The sequence below is a fragment of the Cetorhinus maximus genome, chromosome 8, assembly GCF_964194155.1.
Source record: "Cetorhinus maximus chromosome 8, sCetMax3.hap1.1, whole genome shotgun sequence".
NCBI classification, from domain to species: Eukaryota; Metazoa; Chordata; class Chondrichthyes; order Lamniformes; family Cetorhinidae; genus Cetorhinus; species Cetorhinus maximus.
The window spans coordinates 130,434,791-130,456,779 of NC_135886.1; the positions used below are offsets into that span (position 1 = coordinate 130,434,791).

The following is a 21,989-nucleotide window of genomic DNA, read 5'->3' on the forward strand; positions in this document are numbered from 1 at the left end:
ACGATCGTTGTTACTGCATTGTGAGTGGTTCTGTTTCCAATGCTAGTTATCTTTTTCTGACTTCTCTGAGTGAACCATTGCCTGGCTTGGTGCCTGGCTTGCAGACTGTGCTCTGCCAGGCAATGTTTATGGTATGTTAATTATATTGTTAACATCTATTTTTTACATTGAATTCAAATTCCACCACCTACCATGGTGGGATTCGAAGCCGGGTCCCAGGAACATTACCCTGCGTCTCTGAATTACTAACCCAATGGTAATACCACAGGGCCACTGTTAGGAGTTCCCTACTGCACCTGGTATTCCCAGGCGGTCTCCCATCCAAGTACTAATCAGGCCTGAGTCTGCTTAGCTTCTGAGATCAGACAAGATCGGGCATTTTCAGACTAGTATGGCCATAGGCCACAACCGGTGGTTTGGACTACAAGTGACAACGCATGAGGGCTTGTCTGGGGGATACACAGGGGAAGGGCATTGTTTAATTAAGTACCTCAGCACACATATATAGGGGACAGCTAGGACACTGGGGTGTGCTGAGAGACTGAACAAGTCAATAAACTCTCTCAATGAAGAAAAGCCCTGTGTCTTGGTTTTTCGACCACACCAACAGGCTTGAATCCTATTAACAGGCAATACCAGTTTGGCTGCACATTAAACAATTATAATGCTCCTGAACGAGTAGATATTTCTACCCAAAGAATTAAACCTTGGATTTTTTTTTGATGATCAATTTATCGATACAGCACTAGGCAGTATCTTACCTACAAGGCTATCAGGAATTGTTTTGGCTCAGGAAAGGGCAGTTGAGGTGGGCTACCTCATCGGACTCACTGTTATCTACTTCCCAGTCGCAGGCAAAGATTGCCATTGCCATTAACATTGATGCAGGAACAGGCTGTTCACCTTACTTCCTCAACCCCAAAGACCTGGGGACCAGACTCGGAAGAGTTACCGGGGAGGACATATGTTTATTTAGAGAGTCATGTAATCTCCAAAAAAAGCCCTCTTTGGAGCATTCTAATTGTCATTATAGTGACAAGGACATCTTTATCTTTTGTTGAAATAGCAGGAATTGAGAGCTTGACCTGTTTTAGGAATGCAAGCTTCTGTCAAACATTTAACAGCCTCACCCAGGACTAATTGTTCCGCTCCTTTTATTTAATCAGCATACCTCTAATCATTAACTGTTGAGCTATCAATGTTCAACCTCTGTAGTTCCAAGAGCTAACTCTCCAGAGTATCATTCACAGATGGATGTGGCATACATAAAATTTACACAGAAACAGGCCATTTGGCCCAACTGATCTATACCAGCGTTCTATACTCCACCCGAGCCTTCTCCCAACCTCCTCCTCATCACCTCCATCAGCTTATATCCTTCTATTCCTTTCTCTCATGTATTTATCTAGCTTTCCCTTAAATGCATCTAGTCTATTCACCTCAACCATTCCATGTAGTAGAGAGTTCCACATTCTCATCAATCTCAGTAAAGAGGTTTCTCTTGAATTCTGTATTGGATTTATGAGTGACTTTTTAAAATATTTATAACTCTGAGTTTTGGACTGACGCACAAGGGAAAACATCATCTCTGCATCCACCCTATTGAACCCTTCATACTTCTAAAGGCCTCTATTAGGTCTCCCCATAACCTTATTTTTCTGGAGTAAGGAGCTCCAGCCTGTTTAGTCTTTCCTGATGGGTATAACCTCGTTCTGTGCCAACTCCGGACTTCGTCTGCAGGCAATTGCTTCCCTACTCTCACATCAGATGTTTGACTTCCTGCTTCTGCCAGAACTAAGTTAAGCAATGCTTCTTTCCTTTTGGACTGGAAACATACAGATCTGGAAAGCAGTATTCACAAGTGTTCCCTGGACACTGTTGTTCTCGCCTGCTTTTCTGAACTGTGCAGAACACCCTCCACTTGCTCCCACTGCTCTGTGGCCTGGAATGCAAATTAAGTATTCTACTATTGCCATACCTGCTTAATAGCTATTGGCATAAATCCTGTATGAGCACAGGCCCCAGCTCCCTGATGTTCCAGTGCAAAGATGGGATCTTCTCTGACTGCTTACCCCGCTCCCTTTTTCCTTTCTTCTCTCATCTCTGCTGAAAATTTGTAAGTGGGAATGTTCATCTCCCAGTTCCTATCAAACCGCCAGAGCAACTTGTGCCTCCAGCTCATCATTTCATCCACAATTCTTGATGCCTTTGTGTGCATCTGACTCAAAGCTGTCATCTTATGTCAATCTACACTATGCTTAAAGCATTTAAACCCTGTCCTTTCTGCTTTATCCTTCAGGTCAATATCATCCCAATCATTGCCAAAGCAGATTCCATCTCCAAGAATGAGCTCCAGAAATTCAAGATCAAGATAATGAGTGAATTGGTGAGCAATGGAGTGCAGATTTACCAGTTCCCAACAGACGATGAGACCGTGGCAGAGATCAATGGAACGATGAATGTGAGTTTTCTGGACTTTCTCTTTTTTTTCCAACTTCAGACAGAGCTAGAAATTATGGTCTGCCAAATTAATGCATTGTGCTCTGACTATAAGTTGCCTACTGGGAACAATGTGTTTCAAAAGAAGAATGGGGCAGAATAGAAAGGTGGCATTGAAGTGAAGATTCGGCAAGGGGCATATAAACCGGCATGTACCTAAACTAATGTCCTGTGCATTGTTTGGAAAATTGTAATGAAAATTTGGCTGTCTAAAATCAAAATGAGGCAAATTTCTTATGGTGTATCATAAATGCTGCAAGTTGTTAATTAAAGTTACGCTGTTGGCTTCAAATTTGTTTTAACTTGGGCTGTCAGAAAGTTTAACGAGGCTGGATGTATTGTGCATCCCTAGTTGCTGAGGAACATCAGAGTCGGTCATATAGCATGGTGCTGTCATTGCATGTAGGCCAAGCCAGGTACTGGCAGGCACCCTTCCTGGTGCACAGTGAGCCAGGTACTGGCGGGTGCCCTCCTTGGTGCAGTGTGCCAGGTACAGGCAGGTGCTCTCCCTGGTGCACAGTGAGCCAGGTACAGACGGGTGCCCTCTCTGGTGCAAGACAGAAGCAAAATAGCGCAGATACTGGAAATGTGAAATTTAATAGAACACAAAATGCTGGAAATACTCAGCAGATCAGGCAGCATCTGTAGAGAGCGAAACGGAGTTAATGTTTCAGGATCCTCTCTCCACAGATGCTGCCTCAAACTGCCAAGTACTTACGGAATATTCTAAATTTGCATCACAATTGATGGCTGTTTTCTTTCAGGCCCCAAACCTCGAATGATCAACTTTATTGAATTAAATGTCACAACCTGCCATTCTGGGAGTTGCACTCTCAACTTCTGGGTTTCTTAGCTAAGCTAATATCATAACCCATTAATTTACTGCATCCCTTAATCCATTCAATTGTTCAATAAAATCCACTGCTTACTATATTTCAGTCTATATGGTCTTCAATAATTTCACTACTTCACACTATGGTAGTTGTAAGTTGCATGCATTAAATGTATACTGAGGCTGATTGAAATATTAACATCTCTTCATTTTTAATTTTTATTTTAGTTGGAGAAAGTTCTGACTAATTTACCCTGAGTTCCGATAGTTCAGGTAAACGGTTAAAGGCTCCAACCAAGAACAGGAGTTGGGCCATGTAACCCATTGAGCTACCAAATTATTGCTCCAACATTTTTTACAAGACATTACTGCTCTTGTCTTTTTAGTCTCCGGTTTTCCCAGTATCTGTCGGTTAATCAGCACAATTGACTGCGTATCAGTGACACCAGTGGCTGGGGCTGTGACCCATGTTCTCGACACCTTGTGAAGTCCCCCCCCCCCCCCCCCCCCCGAAACGTGGTCCTTTCACCCAGAGTATAATTATTCATGTTCTTTTTACATTAGCTAAGACCTAGCAATTTGCAACCCCCGGTTACATGAAGTTTAGCACAGCTATTTTCTAATGGATGCAAATGCAGATTTTGTTGAGCAGTTTTGGAGGGGAAGTTGCTGTGCTGAAATGACATTGTGGCAGGAAAATCTCTCCTGTTATGCTGTTCTTTCTAGGCCTGATTCTGCTTTGTGTTAACTTCCTGATTCACAGTGCAATGAACTTGTAGTGGACATAGTGGCATTAGGGTAACACTGAATGATGTTGTTGGCAACAAAGGAGTAGAAATCTCTGTTGCCGAGTGCTAGTGGATAAGTGCTTATTGTATGGTACCACTGTCTGCTGTTCGAATAGAGTCATTTACCTGCCATCTAAAAGAAGTGATCAGCTGCTAATATAGCCATCAGCAATTGGTAGACTGAGGGGGCCATTCTGCAGACAATAGATGCAGTAAAGTGGCATGAGCTTTGGGTATCTCGCCAGGTGATAGATGTGACCATGTGATTATAGTAAAATCCAGGGCTATTCTTAGACCTGTGGAGCAAAAGTAATGTGACACTAAAATCAGGGAGAACCTTAGAGCAAGGGCTCAGCAGTTTTCTGAATGACTTGTTTGTGCATGTTTCAGGGACCTTGGTCTTTGCCACCTGAGGTGAATGCGGTCTTTGCTCCTTATTGTTACCACATTAGCTGTTGTGCACATGGCAATGGTGAGAATGCAGTGTGTAGATCATCCGTTTGTCCCAGGGATTTCAATTTGTGCTGCAACATTAATCTGCATTCTCCCTGAGTTGCATGACAGTGGTGTTTACCACCCCCCCACCGCCCCCATTATGTTAGTCCTGTTGCAGGGTCAACTTTTCAGTGTGTTACACCGGGAGTGTGGTATTTTGTAGCTTCAAAGGGGTTCCAATTACTGTGAACTTTGTTTCTTCTCTCTCTCTCGCTCCTTCTCTCTCTCCCACCAGAATCTGTTCCGGGGTTTTGTTCAGCGTCCCAACATATTTCACACTCTGTTTTCCCACCTTCAAATCTTTGTCTGCAGAAAAGCATCCTTGTTGCATGTTGTGGTTATTCAGAGAGGAAATTCAGCTTGCAAAAGGTCTAAATAAAGAAGTGTAAATCTGCTGCCATTTTATTTCCCCCCTCTTGCACCTGCTGCATTTAATTTGTGTTTAGAAGCACTGGCATTTCATTGGAGGGTGAAGGAACCAAGGTCATTGTCTTGTGAAAGCACAGTGCATCGCTCGTGGCCCCAGCTGCCGCTGCAAAGTCAGTCAAATGTACCCTCGAGTCACAAAGCTGACGTGTGTGCCTGATGTTTGTGCTGAACTCTATCCATGTGAATGGGTGAATGTGTTCTTTATGACACCGTATCAGTAATGTAACAATGACATGGTCCACAAAACTGGATACTATGATTGCAGGATAAGGCCACTATCTCACTTCAAGAACTATTTAAATTAACTGTGCGTTGTAATCACAAGGGCATAAGTTTTACTCCCATAACATTGCAGTGTCTCTGATACACAACGGCAGTGTTCCTATTTTGTGATTATCCCTTTCTGATAGTTCTCTCATCCTTAACGATCACAAATATGATGAGAGGTATGCAGCCTATTAATATTGTTGTGGGCCTTGGATGTGGTGGTCATGGGTTTGGAGTTATTCTAAACCTTTATAAATAATTGGTTGGGCCCCTGTTGGAGTATTGTGTCCAATTCCGGGCAACACAATTTAGGAAAGGATGTCAATGTCCTCCAAAGAGGGTTTACCAAAAAGATAGCAGTGATGCGGGCCTTCAGATATGTGGAGAGATTGCAGAAGCTGGAGTTGTCTTTGAAGGTCACACCTCCATTAAATCTCCCAATGATGAGGGCTTTTGATAGAGTAGATAGGGAGAAACTGTTTCTACTGACAGGAGAGTCAGCAACCGGGGCGAGATGAAAATTTATTTTACTCTGCAACATATGATCTGGAAGGCACTGCCTGAAAGTGCAGTCGAAGCAGATTCAAAAAGAACTTTCCAGAGGAATTGGCCACATACTAAAAGGGGGGAAAATGCAGGGCTATGGAGAAAGAATGGGGGATTGGGTCTAATTGGATAGCCTTTTCAGGCATGATTGACTGGCTGTATTATTTAAGGTTAAAACCAATAGGATTTGTATTGTAAATTGTTTTATCAGTGCAATTAATACACGCACTTCTATTGATTTATTTACTTCAGGCACACTTGCCGTTTGCTGTAGTTGGGAGCACAGAGGAAATAAAGATTGGGAACAAGATGATGAAGGCACGCCAGTACCCCTGGGGCACTGTGCAGGGTAAGCTGGTTCTATAGCATATGGCGAAGTGATGGCAGAAACCTTCGCCAACTGCTTACAGAGCTCTGTGATGTTGCTCATAATTGATCAATTACTTCAGATTTTTTACTTCCAACAGCTAACAGATGTTAATGACTTTCCCCAAGTGACCAGCACAATGCAGTGCGATCAAATCACCATTAAAAAAAAAAGCCTTTCAAACCCACTTCCTCCTTTTTTATCTTTTTTCTTTCCTGTCTCCGACGAAAAGAGAACTTTTTCCTACATATTAACCATAATGGTCCAAGGTGGCACTGTTTTATAATAGTGTGACCAGGAGGTTGTTGCAGGACGCATGTATGACCCTCTTGGGAAGGGCCTGGCACTTTTAATGCATCCTCGCTCCAGCTACGTCACCGTTGCTAACATTATGAAAGTTATTTTACCGGTTATTTATCCAGCTGCAGTGCGATTCATGCAGGTTGTTTATACATTCTGGATAAGTGACTAAAACCTGCCTTTATTTGGTGCTGTTCTCTCACATGGGTCATTGAGGGGTGTTCCACTCCTTGTTGCTTGGCTATCTCCACTCGATGTGTTCAGTTGGTAGCTAGCTAATCAGTGTCTGCTGAGTTAGCTGATCTCAGTCAGGCAGTAAAAGCACTACAATTGGCCTCTTGTGTCAGAGCTAATTGTCCAGGATTTCTGCTCCAGATGGTTATCTGCTTTCCCCTGCTGAAAGCACCATAGTGAGAATATTGGGTGGGTGTGGGGCCGGGCTCTGTCCTGAACTTCCACTCACTCTGTAGGCTTGCTCTTTAAAAGTGAAAACTTGGTTTAGGGTGCCAAGGGCATCTGCTGTCCATAGAGTGGTAACCCACCAAGGGAGGCAGAATTAAATAGAACAAATTTTGGAACGTGAAGACTTTGAAGAAGAGTGAACGGGTATCAGCTTTTAGTGTGTTTGATAATGATCTCTTATCACCGAGTTGTAGGCTGGTCTCTGAGAGAAACCCTAACTGCATCCTCTTTCCATAGCAACCAGCAAGTCTGTTGCTAGGCGAGCATCCAAAAGTGATACTACATCATAAAGACATGAAGTGAGGGCTTATGTCAAGTAACCCCACTGGCATGTCAGGATGAATGCCTGAAAATGTCATCTGAGCAGAATATCAAGCCTGTTCATCCAGTACGTCAGTCAGTAGTTCCGCTAATGCTGGTTTTAGCTTAAGTTTTGATTTCGGTTCCTTTTTTGCTTTGTTCACCCCTTGTCCTGCCACCATATGCCTTCAGCTAAAAGTGCGAGCCATTGGATGTGGATACAATTGAGCAACATTGCAAAGGTGTATTTCTGAACATTATTGGCACACCCCACCTAACCCCCCTCCCAGTCTCAGTCCCCCTCTGCCCAGTGAAGAATATGAGGCAAGGAACAAATGGAGCAACTTGAATTCATCAATGTGTGGCATCTGCCTGGTTGCTGTTTGGCTTTGCTCCCTGTGAAAGTGTATCTAACATTTTTATTTTTTGACAATTTAATGTGTTTTTGCTTTTTTTTTCCCCCCTTAAAAACTTGAAACGCTAAATTGAATGTAGTGGAAAATGAAAACCACTGTGACTTTGTGAAGCTAAGAGAGATGCTAATCCGAGTCAATATGGAAGACCTTCGGGAACAGACACATGCCCGGCACTATGAACTGTATCGGCGCTGCAAGCTGGAGGAGATGGGATTCAAGGACACGGATCCTGATAACAAACCTTTCAGGTACGGTACATGGGCATGGGATGGGAGTTTGTGTAATGTTGCCTGCACCAACAAGGCTGCATGTAGTCTTCCATTATCTCCCCCTAGATATGTAAAAGTTAGAATTAGCACCTTAATAACCCCGGAATGCTGTAAAATTTCACTGCTCTTGACGTAATCCAGGATCATAAGTTTGATCGACTTGTCCACCTCAAACCTGCACAAGAGCTGCTGTTTTTTTCAGAATTCTTACTGTTCCATGTCATGTTAAGAGTTGAGTGGAATGGTTTTCCCTCTTCCTCCAAGAGGACTGTGGGCAGCATTACATTTCTCGTAGGGAAAGCCAGAGGCTAAAAGGCAATGCTGCACGCAAGAACTTCCAAGGTGATGAATTTAATTTCCTCAACAAAACTAAAGTGCTACGGCCGCTAGAAATGGGAAATGAAAGTGCAGGAAAAGACTCGACAGGTCCAGCAACACCTGTGGGGAAGAAGAGAAAAATATTGACGTTTCAGGTCAAATGACCTTTCTTCAGAACTGGAAGCTGTTAGAATTTTAACAGCTTGTAGACAGGTACAGAACCAGGGAAAAGGCTGGGGTGGAAAGGTCTGCGGTATGGTGGAGGGCAGCAATGAATTTAATTAAGTGTTTGGAAGCAACAAAGTTCCACAGACCTGCTGAGTTTTTCCAGGTAATTCTGTTTTTGTTTTGGATTTCCAGCATCCGCAGTAGTTTTTTGTTTTTCGGTTCCATCCCTACCTGTTTGTGTTAAATTAAGTTCACCACCTTAATCCACTTTGATTCCCAATTTTTGAGAAGTGGGAGAAAACTGAAAGAGCCACAACTGTTCTAATGTTTTGATTGCTGAAGTTAATCCTGTTATTTCCTTGTGAAATTTAAATAAACATATACCCCTTTGTGTGTTTACACAGGATACGAGGTTTGTTAATTCAATGTGTTTACATAGAATTGTTAATGTTATAAATGCCTTAAGAGCGCACTTTTAAAAAAAAAAACAGCTTGTTTGGCAGGGGGTAGACTAGTGAACTGTGTAAGGGTGCCCACAAAATAGAACTAATTTGACATGTTCTTCTCAACTGTGTTCTGACTGCGTGTGTGGGTGTGTTACCATTGCTTACTGTAAACCTAGCGTTTTGGCAGCGTAAGTTGAGCTCCGCAAGCTCTTAGTGCCCGGTAAGTGATGAATTCCTGTTGCAGCTTGCAGGAAACATATGAGGCAAAGAGGAATGAGTTTCTTGGAGAGCTCCAGAAAAAAGAGGAGGAGATGAGACAGATGTTTGTCATGAGAGTGAAGGAGAAGGAGTCTGAACTGAAGGAAGCGGAGAAGGAGGTAAAGTTCCTTGGTTTTTCTTTTAATCCCCCTTTTCCCAAAGAAACTAGCAAGATCCTTGCCGTGGGAGCACATTATAGGAATAAGGCTGTTTCAGTTCGCTTGTGGCTACGGAAAGTATTTTGCATCTCCCACACTCTCAGGACGCCACGTACTTGCTGATGTGTTTTCGAGGTGTAGCCATTGTTTTGATCTTTTTTCTCCCTCATTATCTCTCTCTCTCTCTTTCTGTAGCTGCATGATAAATTTGACCGTTTAAAGAAACTTCATCAGGATGAAAAGAAGAAATTAGAAGATAAGAAAAAGAGCCTGGATGATGAGATTAATGCTTATAAACAAAGAAAGACTGCTGCCGAATTGCTTCAGTCACAGGCCCAGCAGTCGGGGAGCCAACAGACTCTGAAAAGAGAGAAGGAGCGAAAAAAGTAAGCATGCTTTCTTTTTTTTATAAAAAAAAGCTTATTTTCACATTTTATCCCTCATTAGTTTTAATGCCCAGAATCTGATCACCGTGATTTATTTTCAACATTTTGAGCAGCTAGTCCAACCTATAGCGAACACTGAGCTTTCCATTCTGGGTCCAACATAAAACATAGCATCAATATGCATGGTACTGAAATGTACCATTATCCATAAAAGGTCCTTATCAGGTGGTAGATGAAATAACCCATTTGATTTCTGTGTATAAGATACACAGCTAAACATCTCTTCAAGTGCACAGCAAGACAGAGCAGTTGCATCGCCTCGGTGTAGCCCATCAGTAGAAATGCAGTCCGCACAATTACCTCTTCCTAAATATCTTGCACACTTTTAACTTGGGGCAGTGCATTTCAGAGCCAGGGGTGAGCGAGCACCTGATAATTTCCGGGTGAGTTTTTTTTTAGCTGTTAAGCTAATGGAGGCAGGTCACCCGGTCAGCACTATTTAATGGGTGGGGTGGGGAAAGAGGGAAGGAGTCTGCTTTAGGTGATAAATGGAAACCATGTTCACGTGAAGCGCCAGGCAGTTGGGAATATCTGTCCACTTCCTGGTGACCCTGTGGTGGTTAGTCGTCCTTTATATCCTGGTTCCTGCTGCTTGGAATTTTTACAGTATTATGAGGATTCATTGCAGTGATTACTTTTGAGTTGGACCTTCATATCACTGAAAAGAAACTGTGTTCAGTGCTGTGTTGCAATTCAAATCGCTGCAGTTAAGAAGGCTTAAAAATATATACACCTCTCTTATTTAGAGGAAATGGTGGAAAAGCCAATACAAGCTCAGAGAACATGAAAATCTGTCTGATAACTACACAGTCCTGGCAGTATTTGGGTCCACCCCACCCCACCCATTTCTCCACTACTTTACTCTAGGCACTGCTGAGATATGGTTTAATTGGCATCGACAGCCCTCTCCCTTTGCTCAGGTATAGGGTGCTGATCCAGGGCAGGAAGTGTTGGCCACTATTTGACAAGGGGAGGATACATGTTGAGGCCAAGCCCAATCACGCCCTCGCCCACAGGCGACTGTGCTGATTTTCCTGTAGGGGGTGGTACATAGTTGCCAGGATTGAGAATCCAGCCTTTCAGCCTTTCCCATCTCTTGTGTAGAGACATTTGAGTTATTTGAGTGCAGAGACATCTCTCTGCAGATTTCAGCTAATTCAGCACATAACTGGAAACAAAGCTTTGTGAATCAGCTGAAATGAATCAAGAACCTGTATGTGTGAGTTGGTACCACACCAACCAGTGCATTTGTCATGGAGGGAGCCAGAGTTTTCTGATCTTTTCTAGGGTGTGTGTTACTCATTAGTTGTGTGTTAGTTCGGAACTTGGTGCCCTGCTTGACCCAAGCTTGGTTTCCATCACATTCCAAAACCTGCTCTCTTCCACCTCCAGATCATTTCATGCCTCTTCCCATCTCTCCCCGTGTTCTATTTGAAAATCCTACTGTGTACTTTCATCACTTCAGGTTTGACAGTTCTAAAATCCTTCGAGTTGACCCCTCAACACCAACCCTTCATAAACTTGAACTTCTGTCAAAACAGCACAGGCTCTGCTATCAGCCCACATTCTCATCACACACACACCCCATCTGGTTTTTACTAATGTCCTTCTGGTCTGGCAGATATGAGACTCCAGACTCAACAATGTGGTTGACTCTTATCTCTCCACCCAGTCGTATTAAAACTGTTATGGAAAAGCCCCACACTGACAGCAGTGCTTCAGGAAGGTGGCTCCAAGCGTAGACTTTTCTGGGTACAGGCAGTTAGGGATGGGTGATAACTGCTGGCCCTGCCAACAATGACCACATCCTCATAAGATCATAAGAAATAGGAGCAGGAGTGGGCCATTCAGCCCCTCGAGCCTGTTCCACCTTTCAATAGGATCTTGGCTAATCTGGTTGTGGCTTTAAATCCACATTCCTGCCAGCTGTCATAACCCTTGACTCCCTTGTGGATCAAAAATCAGTCTAATTCAGCCTTGAATATATTCAATGTCCCAGCCTCCACTATTCTGTGCGGAAGAGAGTTGCAAAGACTAATGACCCTCTGAGAGAAGAAATTCTTCCTCCATAAATGAGAGAACCCTAGTTCTAGATCCCCCCCACGAGAGGAAACATTTTCGCAGCATCTACTCTGTCAAGCACCCTCAGAATCTTGTGTTTTAATAAGATCACCTCAATCTTCTAAACTGCAATGGATACAGGCCCAACATGCTCAACCTTTCCTCGTAAAACAAACACCTTCATCCCAGCAATCAGCTGAGTGACCTTCCCTGAACTGCTTCCAATGTAAGTACATCTCTCCTTAAGTAATGAATTAAGAAAAAAGACACCTTGTGCTCCTTTAACACTCAATTTTTATTTGCCATTCATTCCCTCAAAATCACTGTTTAGCACCATGCTTCTTCAGTTCCCTACTCAATTCATTCTTCCTCATTGCTTTCTGTCTTATTTGCTTGCTTGCACCTCACTCTCTCGCTGTTTTAACCATTCACTGAAGGTTTCCCTTCTTGGCCTCTCCATTTGCTGTGCTCTGTACCCACTGTGAACTTCTCCCAGATGTTTCTCTGCACTTAAGTGCTATTTAACTTACCTTGCCAGCAGAACCTTTTAGCATTATGTACTTTCACTGCTGCCATCACCACTAATACACTTGTATTTATGGGTTAGCTAACTGGATTAGGCACATCTGATTTATAAGTTTAAAAGCATACTGTTCATAGAATCATACAGCACATGAGGCCATTCTGCCCATCAGGTCTGCACTAGCTCTTTCGAAGCACGACCCAGTTAGTCGCAGTCCCCTGCTCTTTCCTCTTATTCCTGCAGTTTTATCTACAATTTATCCAAATCCCTTTTGAAGCCTACTATTGAATCTGTATCCAGCACCATGTCAGTCAGTGTGTTCCAAATCTTAAAACACTCGTTGGTTTAAACAAAATGGTTTTTCCTCATCCTACTTCTGATTTTGCCAGTCACCTCAAATCTGTGCTCTCTGGCTAAAGACTTTTCAGTCTATGATAGTTTCTCTTTATTTACTCCATCTAAACTCTTCATGATTTTAAACATCCCCTCTTAGCTTTCTCTGTTCTTAGGAGAACAGTCTAAGCTTCTCCAGGCTATCCACGTAATTGTAATTCCTCATCACTGGAATCATTCTGGTAAATCTCTTCTGTACCTTCCCCAAAGCCTTCACATCCTTCCTGAAGTGCGCCGGCCAGAATTGGACACAATACTCCAGCTGTGGCCGAACTAGCGTTTCGTACAGGTTTATTATAACATGCTGCCTTTTTCCTCTTTATTTATAAAGTCCACAATCCCATAAGTTTTATTAACTACACTGAAGGTGGCAGGTCAGGTAAACAAAGATTTGTGCGCAAGCACCCTCGGCCCCCTCTCTCCTTGCACCCCTTTTAAAATTGTACCGTTCTTCCTGTTACTGAGGGAAACGCAATACTTTGAAAACTGGCTGCAAAATGGTTCATCGTGTAATCTTTCTTTGCCCTTGTGTGAAGCATCCCATTAGGGATTGTGAAAATCTGAGCTGTGGCAACGGAATTAACTCCATTGCAAGTTCCATCAGTGTCTGTGAAGCCAAGTAGAACCTACTATTAAGCACAAGAGTATTCCCTAATGAAAAAAGCTTTAGATGAACTAGTGATTTGAGAAGGAGGTCTTTCATTCTCTTCATTCAGCTCATGTGCATTACTTATGCTTCAATGCCACTCTTTTGCTAAGTGAACAGATGCACTATTGGCTGTGGTACTAGTCCAGCACAGGGCCAAGTTTGATACCTGACCCGCGCAGTGTTGAGTTATCTAATGAAAAATACACTGAGAAAAGCACATTTCTCACCTTTCATGCAAGGTTGATGAGTACAATTGCAGCTGGATGTCATTTTATGGGTCAGGAGGAAGGTTGCTTGAGTGAAGCACAACGTTTTTGGATTGTGAAATCTCTAGTGTACATATAGCTACATTATCCATGGTTGTAATAGGATGCACTTTTTATAGATATGTAAAATGTGCATTGTTTGACAACTAACCTTCTGAAAAGCTCATGGTAGCATTCTGAAAAGCACGGTAACTGCATTCTTTTATTTGTCAGCTAGCTTTAATTTGGACCAGCTTTGTAGTGCTTGATTCGCTTTGGGCAAGGAGGAGTGCAGACGCTAACTCCCCTTAAGCCATTTGACAGGCTTGTGGGGGAAGAACTGCATTGATTGGAATTGCCCCTCTAATTTCATCTTTTTTTCTGTGCAGTGTGTCTGTTATTCTTTATTTTCCCCGTGTGTTCTGCTTTAACACTGCTGTTCAGATGGAGCCTGGGGACAAAGCAGTATTGTAGAGTTATGCTTGATGTGTTGGGAATCTCGGGGAGGCCCCTGGATCAATTATTGTGGGTGAAATCTGAACAAACTGTCTGCTACAATAAACATCTAAGCAGCAGTTTTAAAACAGAACAGGAATGAATGAGCATTACCTTATTTCTGATCTCGATCTGAATACGCACAGAAAGCGTTCTCCTACGAGAGCCTGTGGCAAAAGCATGCAGACTTACAGAAAATGATGAAAAATGCTGGTGCATTTTAATAATGATGCTACACAAGTGCTAGGGTACCAGATTGAAGCCTCTGTGCTTCCAGTAATTGTCACCCTTCTGAAAACAAGCAACATGGTTGGTAAGTACAGTAGTAAGGTCTTTTAGCGTCATCAGACTCTTGTCACCATAGGGGATGCCAAAGAACTATTTTTTGAGCAGGGCAGCTTTTGGTGCAGACTTGAGGGTTGAAAACAACAAGTGAGTGTTGTGTATACACATTTACCATTGTATCCGTTCATCCGTATCAGCTTTTGCATGTGTACTGTTTTACAGTTAACGCTGTTCACTGCATGCTGCATGAGATCCATATTGTCTGGTAAGCTTGATTGATTACTAACCTCAGCCACAGCAGTGGAATCAGTTATCACGCACACTGTGCGCTCCGTTATAGTTACTTGGTTTGTGTAAATTGTTAATAGATGTCCAGAGCGATCATTATCCTAGGTGATTTTGACCTTTTTTTAAAACGAGGGTGACTGATTTCCAACATCTCGCTGCACATGCTAACCTGTTGGCGAGTATCTTGGTTCGGGTATAGCTTTTTAACAAAAAAAATTATATTGAGGGACTTATTTATGAAGTGACCCAAACCCTGATGTTGGGTAATGCAATCAAGATGGTTGCTGGTGGATTTGATAATATTAAATCTCTCCATGTTTTCTACATACATTGCATTCAAAACGTGTTGCATGTAACTTTGAAGAAAGGACTTACACTAATGTAGCGTGTTTCACTAGCATGTCTCAAAGAGTTTAACAGCCAGTGAAGCAGGTTGAACTGTAGTCATTGTAACATAGAGAAACGTAACGGGCATTTTGTGCATAGCAAGCTCCCACAAATAGCAGTGAGATAATTGACCAGATAATCTGTTCTTGGTGGTATTGGTTGAGGGATAAGCAATCACCAGGGCACCAGGAAAAACTCTCCTTCTCCTCTTTGATTAGTGCCACGGGATCTTTTGGATTCACCTGAGAGGCAGAAGGGTCCTCCGATTTGATAGCTCGTCTGAAGGATGCACTACCAATAATACAGCACACTCTCAGTGCTGGAGCCAGGCTTGAATCCATGACCTTCTGACTCGAGGAGCGTGCTACCAGCTGAGTCCAGGCTTGATCCCCAGTGGTTAATCTGACATCCATTGTTGTGGAATTTTTTGATTCAAGATTAAGTGTTGATAATTTGAGCATTCTGCAACATTGTGAAACATTTTAAGGAGGTGCTCCAGTCTGCACCACTGAGTTAAAATAACCAGTCCCTTTCTGTACAGAAAAGTTAGTCAAATCCCTTGTGTTTGGTTATCTGTTTGACTGGTATGATGAACTCTGTGTTGATCATCTCTATGCTTGATGGTGAATTGCTGCTACCAAATAGTTTTCTTCAAAAAGTGCATTAACAGTTTCTTGGTTTCTTGGAACCCCCCCCAACACCCTTTCACCAAGAATCCAGATGCCTTGGTAATTGCGGTTTCATAGCTTTAGAACAAGTGTCAAAATAAGTGTCAATTTTGAACATCCCTCTTGCGTTTTCTAATTTTCTTACGCCCCCTTCCCCTTTCAATACTGCTACACCATTTTAATGCTGGGTGATCCTTGCATTTCAACTTTTGTTAAATGGGTTTTTTATTCATTTTAAAAATAGGAGCAGGAGTAAATCATTCAACCCCTCTGGCCTGTTCCACTATTCAATTGGCTGCTCAGCTCAATTTTCCTAGTCTTCACCCCATACCCCTTGACATCCTTACTTAGTAAGAAATCAAGCTCGATTTTGAAAAGGTGACGAGTATCCTTGTATCCAGCACCTTTAGTTGGGAGAAGTATGGAAAGAGTTCCATGTTTCTACTACACCCCATGCAGAAGAGTACTTGCTGTTCCTGCCCCTGAGTGGCGCCTCTCAAGGTTTAGGATTCTGTGCCCTTATCATTGATGTCCCCCCATACTTTCTCCATAGATACATTAGATTAGATTACCCCTCAATCACATTTCCATGGAGGAAAAGCCATGTCTATGCAACCAGTCTGCATAATTTAACCCTCTTAAGTCCAGCATCATTTGGGTAAATGGTGCTGCATCTCTCTCAAGGCCGTTGTACCCTTCCGGAGGTTTGGTGCCCAAGACTGAAGACTGTTCTCCAGGTAGGGTCTGAACCAGGCTTTATACAACCGAAGCATATCTTTTGTGCCCACCTGATAGGCCTCAAGGGCAGGCCTCAGTTTATCGTCTCATTTGAAAGACGACATTTCTGACAATGCAGCAGTCCCTTAGCACTGTCTAGAGTGCATGTTCAGGTCTCTGGAGTGAGGGATGACCTGCCACCACCTGACTCTGCTGAGGTGAAGACCTCTCTCCGCCAGGACTGGAGATAGTAAAACTCACAACATCAGGCAGAATTTCTTTTTCCTCCTTCCACTTTTCGACCAAGATTGATTTTGTTGCTAGACCTAGGATAGTTGAATAGCTGAAGTAAGTGTGCATATAATTGAAGAACTTTCTTAGTTCACCTGCAAGCTCAGTTCCACTGCTGTGTGTATTGGATGTTTGCTTTCTTTTTTGTTCAATGACTCATTTTCATGTTTAACATGTACAACTACGCTCATTCATTATTTACTATTTAAATAGTACTTGGCTGAACATTCATCTAGTTTGAAGTAACTCATGAAAAATTAATCCTACTTTTCTTTCATTTTCAGTTCAGGCTTCCTGTAGAATCCTTCCCTCCGCAAGTTGGGAATGAACTCCCTTCTGCTCCCAGTTGCATTCTGACGCTTGTTCCCTTCCATTCCCATCTTGTTGTCTCCCGCCTTCTCCTGACCACCCATTCTCCACCACCCTCCCCTTCCCACCTCCATGTAAACATGTGTACAAACTTGACACTGTGGCTGTGCTGAATGAAGGAATCCAGCAATAAATAGTATGGAACTGACAAAAGGACTCCCAGTTTACCACTTCAGTACTAGCATGGTACCACACAAGCTGCCAAATGAGCATCAGAGACTGTGTACAACTCAGTAATTTCAACATAAGACCTTTTATGGTTTTCAGGTGCATTAGAATACTCAGGAAGCAATTGCATGAAATTGTCATCATTTATGTCTCTTTGCCTTTTGCTGCCTGTGTTTGCTGCTCCTGTTTTAGGCTATTGAACCATGTAATAATAATATCTAACAAATCCTTGTTTTCTTTTTTTAACTTGACATAATAGGACTTGAGTTTCATTTCAGGCACGTTTCAAAATGCATGTTAACATCATGAGGGAAATGAAACAATACTGAGCAAAATAGATGATTTACATTTGTTTAAAAATCCCAGAAGGCGAATCTGGAAGTTACAAATTTGTGGGCCAAGTAAAAAGTGCAATAGATGCAAGTTTGTAGGGTATACTCATTATTACTAAGGCACTGAGTAGTATTTTTGTTGGTTATTTTTCTCCGATTTTTAAAACGGGATTTTTTTTTTTGGTTAACTCTCAGTTTGATAACTTGTTTCAATTCAATAATGTGAAGCTATTTTGTAACTGCTCCTGCTCTCTTTTTCGAGGCAGCGTGTGGCACTGATGTGTAGCTTTTTTTTGTTCAATTCTACTTTAAGAAAAAGGTCCAAACGTTTAGATGCCAGGGGGTGAAGTGGGGTGGGAGTGTTTAGCTTGAAAGGGCATCGTGTGTGTGTGTGTGTGTGTGCGTGTGCGCGCGCTTGTGTGTTTTTTTAAAAATTCCTCTTTTATTGCACTTCCAATATGAAGGGATGACTAATGTTGTGCAAACTAACGGTTTGAGCCGATGCAGGTATCAAAATACAAATAAATGTGAATTGACTCGTACAGGTTTCCCAGGTTTGCCATTCATTTTTGTCTATATTTGTGCACTCTTTCCTTACAGTAACCCTTGGCTCTGCACTGAATAATTACAGGCCCTCAGTCATTATGGAACATGTTTTCCTTTGGTTTTTTTTTTCCTCTTGTAAGTAGTGGCCAATGTTAGATGGGGGCAGCTTCTGATGCGGCACACCGGCTGTGGCCTATGCCTTTTAAACACGAAGCCAGACTTGTGCTCAGCTTTTTGTCATCAACAAAAGCTTGTTTTGTATTGTATTGCTCAAAGTAAAGACTTTATTTCACAGAATTTAAATGATTAACATTGTACACCAAAAAAGAAGTGCATGTGTTTTTTTTTTAGTCCCACGTGACTTGCATTAAGTGCGTCGCTTTTGGGTATTGTGTTTTTAAAAATAAATTGCACAGTATTTATTTTGTAAATGTGGCAAAGTTGAATGTTTTTGAGCATTCCATTCCAACCTTGCTAAGGTATTTTAATAGTGAGACATTGTATTTCCTCAGGTCAGTCATTCTAGCCAGATGGAATCTGAGATGGTTCTATGTTGCTTAGAGACTCCATGGAAAAATGCCATGTACAAAATTTTATACGTTTTGTTCTCGGTCCATCTGTGCAGGTCTTGCACTGAATTTTTTTGTAATCTTCACCTAGTTGGGTTTAGTTTTTTTTTTCCACTGCTTTTTCTTGCACGTACTTCACAAGATTATTCTGATGTTTTACGATATCTTAAGCTATTAAAAGCTGTTGCACCTCAGTCCTATGGTGTCTTTATTTATTTGAAAGTGTGACCCTCGAGAAATGATTTCTTAGTAAGGGACCCTTTTATGGCGAGCGGAGGCACTGCATGTTTTCACCTTTCAAAGTTCATCATCCTCTTTGCCCGCCCCATTACACCAGCCATTATTTTTTTTTTTTCTCGGGATTTCTGTTTGTTACCCTGTCCTCTGTACGTGTCCAAACTACCTTCCTGTGTTGACGATCTATCTCATTGTGTTTTTCTCTCTAGCTTCTTTTAATGTGTCTGCACGGGCTGCTCTCTGGAGGAGGAGACTGCGACTTATAGAAGAGTTAGGGACTCTTGTGCTGTGGCCGAGATCTATTCTTTAACTGTGAAAAACTAACACTGTACTCTTAAAAGGGCAACGTTCAGCTTGTGTGGGATTTTTAAAAGCCCTTCACAGGCCCATTTTGTGTCTGCAAAGTGTCTTATCAATGGGACTGATGGCTGTAAAAAAAAAACAATTATGTTTTTGAATTTTGCTTGTTTACAAATTAAGACTGCAATTTTTACCCCTTATTTTAACTATTTTGAATCTTCTTGTTTTAAATGTTCACCATTCCCAGTATGCTGCACACATGTACCATTTACCACTCAAGAATATAGCTGTTCAGATTAATTTGATAGACTTGTACTGTTTAGCTGAATATTTTTTTTGTAAATTGATGCCGATGAGGGGTATTTTGTTGTGCTGTCTTTAATTTAACAGTCCAGTTCTAGTTTTGAAGATTGTTGCCCAGACATTTTGCATTCACGCATGGGAGGGGAGGGTGCAAACCCATGTTCAGCTAATTGGACTCGTCAAAATTTTCTAGCTGCTATCTTGCGCATGGATCAAAGTGATGAGGAAAATATAACTAAATGGGCGCATTCTGAAATTTTGTATTGAACACAAATGTAAAAAAAAAAGAGGTGGGGCTAAAGCTTCTGTAAATAGGTGTGCCGTGTGTTGCTGAGCCATACTGTGCCAAATGGCCCCACATTCAATCCCTGGGCTGGTGATTTGGTTGAGGCTTTGGTGGGGCATTACAATTGGGCTCCCTCCCCTTGATTTGGGAGGAAAGACCACTGCATGCAGTTCAGTGACTTCTAATGGAAGGCTTGTATGAGCATGGTGTGGACTGCATCAGACCCGCCTGTTGTGCTGAGTTTCTGCCGAGATTCTTGAGTGAAGTGGCTCATGGAGTTTGGCTGTTTTGACTGAGATGTATTAGAAGTGAATCCAACCAGGAGTCATCACTTTCAAGAGAGGGAACTGGAGAGAAATAGGACAAGTTAACGAGAAAGAATGTCTTCTGCTTCTATACAGTCTTACTGGTGCTCTGTCCAGAGTTCTGAAGGTCAGATGCACCCAAGTCACTGGGTGATTTATTTTTCAGTAAAGAATAGTATGAATGTGCAACTTGTTCTGTACCATACCTTAACTAATTTGAGCAATTATCAAAAATGAAGACAATTTTGGCTCTATCCTGTGGGGCCCTCTGCTTGCAGAAGGATTTGGATAGATCGTTGGAAAGGAAAACTTCCCAGCTCTTTTCCCATAGCCCTGGAGAGTGGCTCTAATTGGAAAGCTTCTTGCAAAGAACTGACATCGGCATGATGGGCCGATGAGCTACCCCCTGTGCTTCATCCTATGCAAAGAATACATTGTGCTGTACTGCAATGTGGTCATCACAGTGGTAAAATTCAATGAGGCAGATGGGGAAATCAATGACCGATAGATTCTTGAAATATCGGGGGGGTTGAGGGCTATGAGGAGCTGGCACAAAAGAGGAGTTGAGGCCTGGGGCAGAGCAGCCATGATCTTATTGAATGGCTGGGCAGGCTTGAGGGGCCGAATGGCCTACTGCTGCTCCTATTTCTTATGTTAAAAAAAAATCCGGTTTGACTTAACGAATTCCAAAGCAATCCAATTTCCCCTTTATTTCGTTGGTGAGTGGTTGGTTGATTAGTACCGAGCCTAGGGCTGCAATGGTGTTTTTGGTGATGAATTCTCATGGCAGTGAGGTTCCTTTAAGATGGACTTGAAACAAGTTAATTTGTCCAGGGGTAGGGAAGTGAAAGAAAAATGCAATGAGTGCATGGGAAAGGATGAGAATAGAGGATCTTTTAGTTCCTCTTGAAATTCTCCATGTTTACAGGAGTACACTGATTTGACTGTGTGCACGTGTGTACACGCAGCTATGGTAACTTCACCCCCAGTAGACGCTAAGCAGTTTATGCATTTCAGGGTCCTTGGACTTTTTTTTTTAAAAACATGGGTTATATTTTATCTGTGACATCCCATAAAATACTTGTTAAAATGAATAAGGGAACAAGGAATATGAATATTTCACTAGAACTTTTTAAGAAAATATTTAATTTTGGCACAACAAAGTATGTTAAATATATTGTGGCACTTTTTCAATAAACTTGCTAGATATTGTTGCTATGTGAGCTTTTTGTGGCTGTACTGTGATTTAAAGTTAGTGGTTGAAGGTGGAAATGCTGCAGAAGTTGGACATTGCCTTGTTAACATTCCTGATATTACTGTCTTTTAAATCCTTTTGTCTTTCTTGCTCTTCCTTGTGGAAATGATGCACTTGTCTGAACTCCATTTGCTTTGAGCTGCTATTTATTATTTATTTCTTGACTCCTTGCCTCACTTGTGAGGAGCTGCATGGGCAATGTACACTCCATGGCACGATATTGTTTATAGGTCTTTCCTCGTTGGCCCTTTATAAGATGTTTTTTTTTTGACTTTGCTACCATTGCTGTAACTTTACAATAAAAGTTTGGGGAGAAAATTCATTTCCTTTTTTTTTCCATTTGGGCTTCCTACTTAAGAGTTTGTGGTCATGGAATTCTCTACGCAAATAAATACATTTGAAATACGCGCACAAGTGCGGAAGTTTGACTTGCCGCTGGCATGGTGGGCAGTGCACAGCCTATCACTCTTCTCACACCATGAGGCTGGGACAGGCTGCACAAACAACCCAATTAATAATGTCTTTAATCCCAATTGAAGGCAGCATTTAAACA

At 42.1% G+C, this 21,989-nt stretch overlaps 1 protein-coding gene and 1 pseudogene across 5 annotated transcripts in view; one reads left to right on the top strand and one right to left on the bottom strand.

Moving 5' to 3' along the window:
* The window catches only part of LOC144683976 (septin-6), a 68,987-nt gene extending 47,233 nt beyond the window's left edge, over window positions 1–21,754 (top strand). For 2 of the 5 annotated variants that reach the window (XM_078547628.1, XM_078547632.1), the window contains 6 exons: window positions 2,300–2,461; window positions 6,109–6,205; window positions 7,781–7,949; window positions 9,147–9,279; window positions 9,514–9,704; window positions 18,236–18,944. In XM_078547628.1, the coding sequence (XP_078403754.1) occupies window positions 2,300–2,461; window positions 6,109–6,205; window positions 7,781–7,949; window positions 9,147–9,279; window positions 9,514–9,704; window positions 18,236–18,260 (777 nt within the window). In that variant the 3' untranslated portion in view covers window positions 18,261–18,944. Of the gene's footprint in view, window positions 1–2,299; window positions 2,462–6,108; window positions 6,206–7,780; window positions 7,950–9,146; window positions 9,280–9,513; window positions 9,705–14,637; window positions 14,681–17,050; window positions 18,945–19,196 lie in introns of those variants that run through there. The other 3 variants (XM_078547631.1, XM_078547630.1, XM_078547629.1) reach the window with 3 other exon arrangements.
* LOC144684095 (5S ribosomal RNA) lies at window positions 285–403 on the bottom strand (annotated as a pseudogene).
* Window positions 21,755–21,989: the final 235 nt, after the last annotated feature.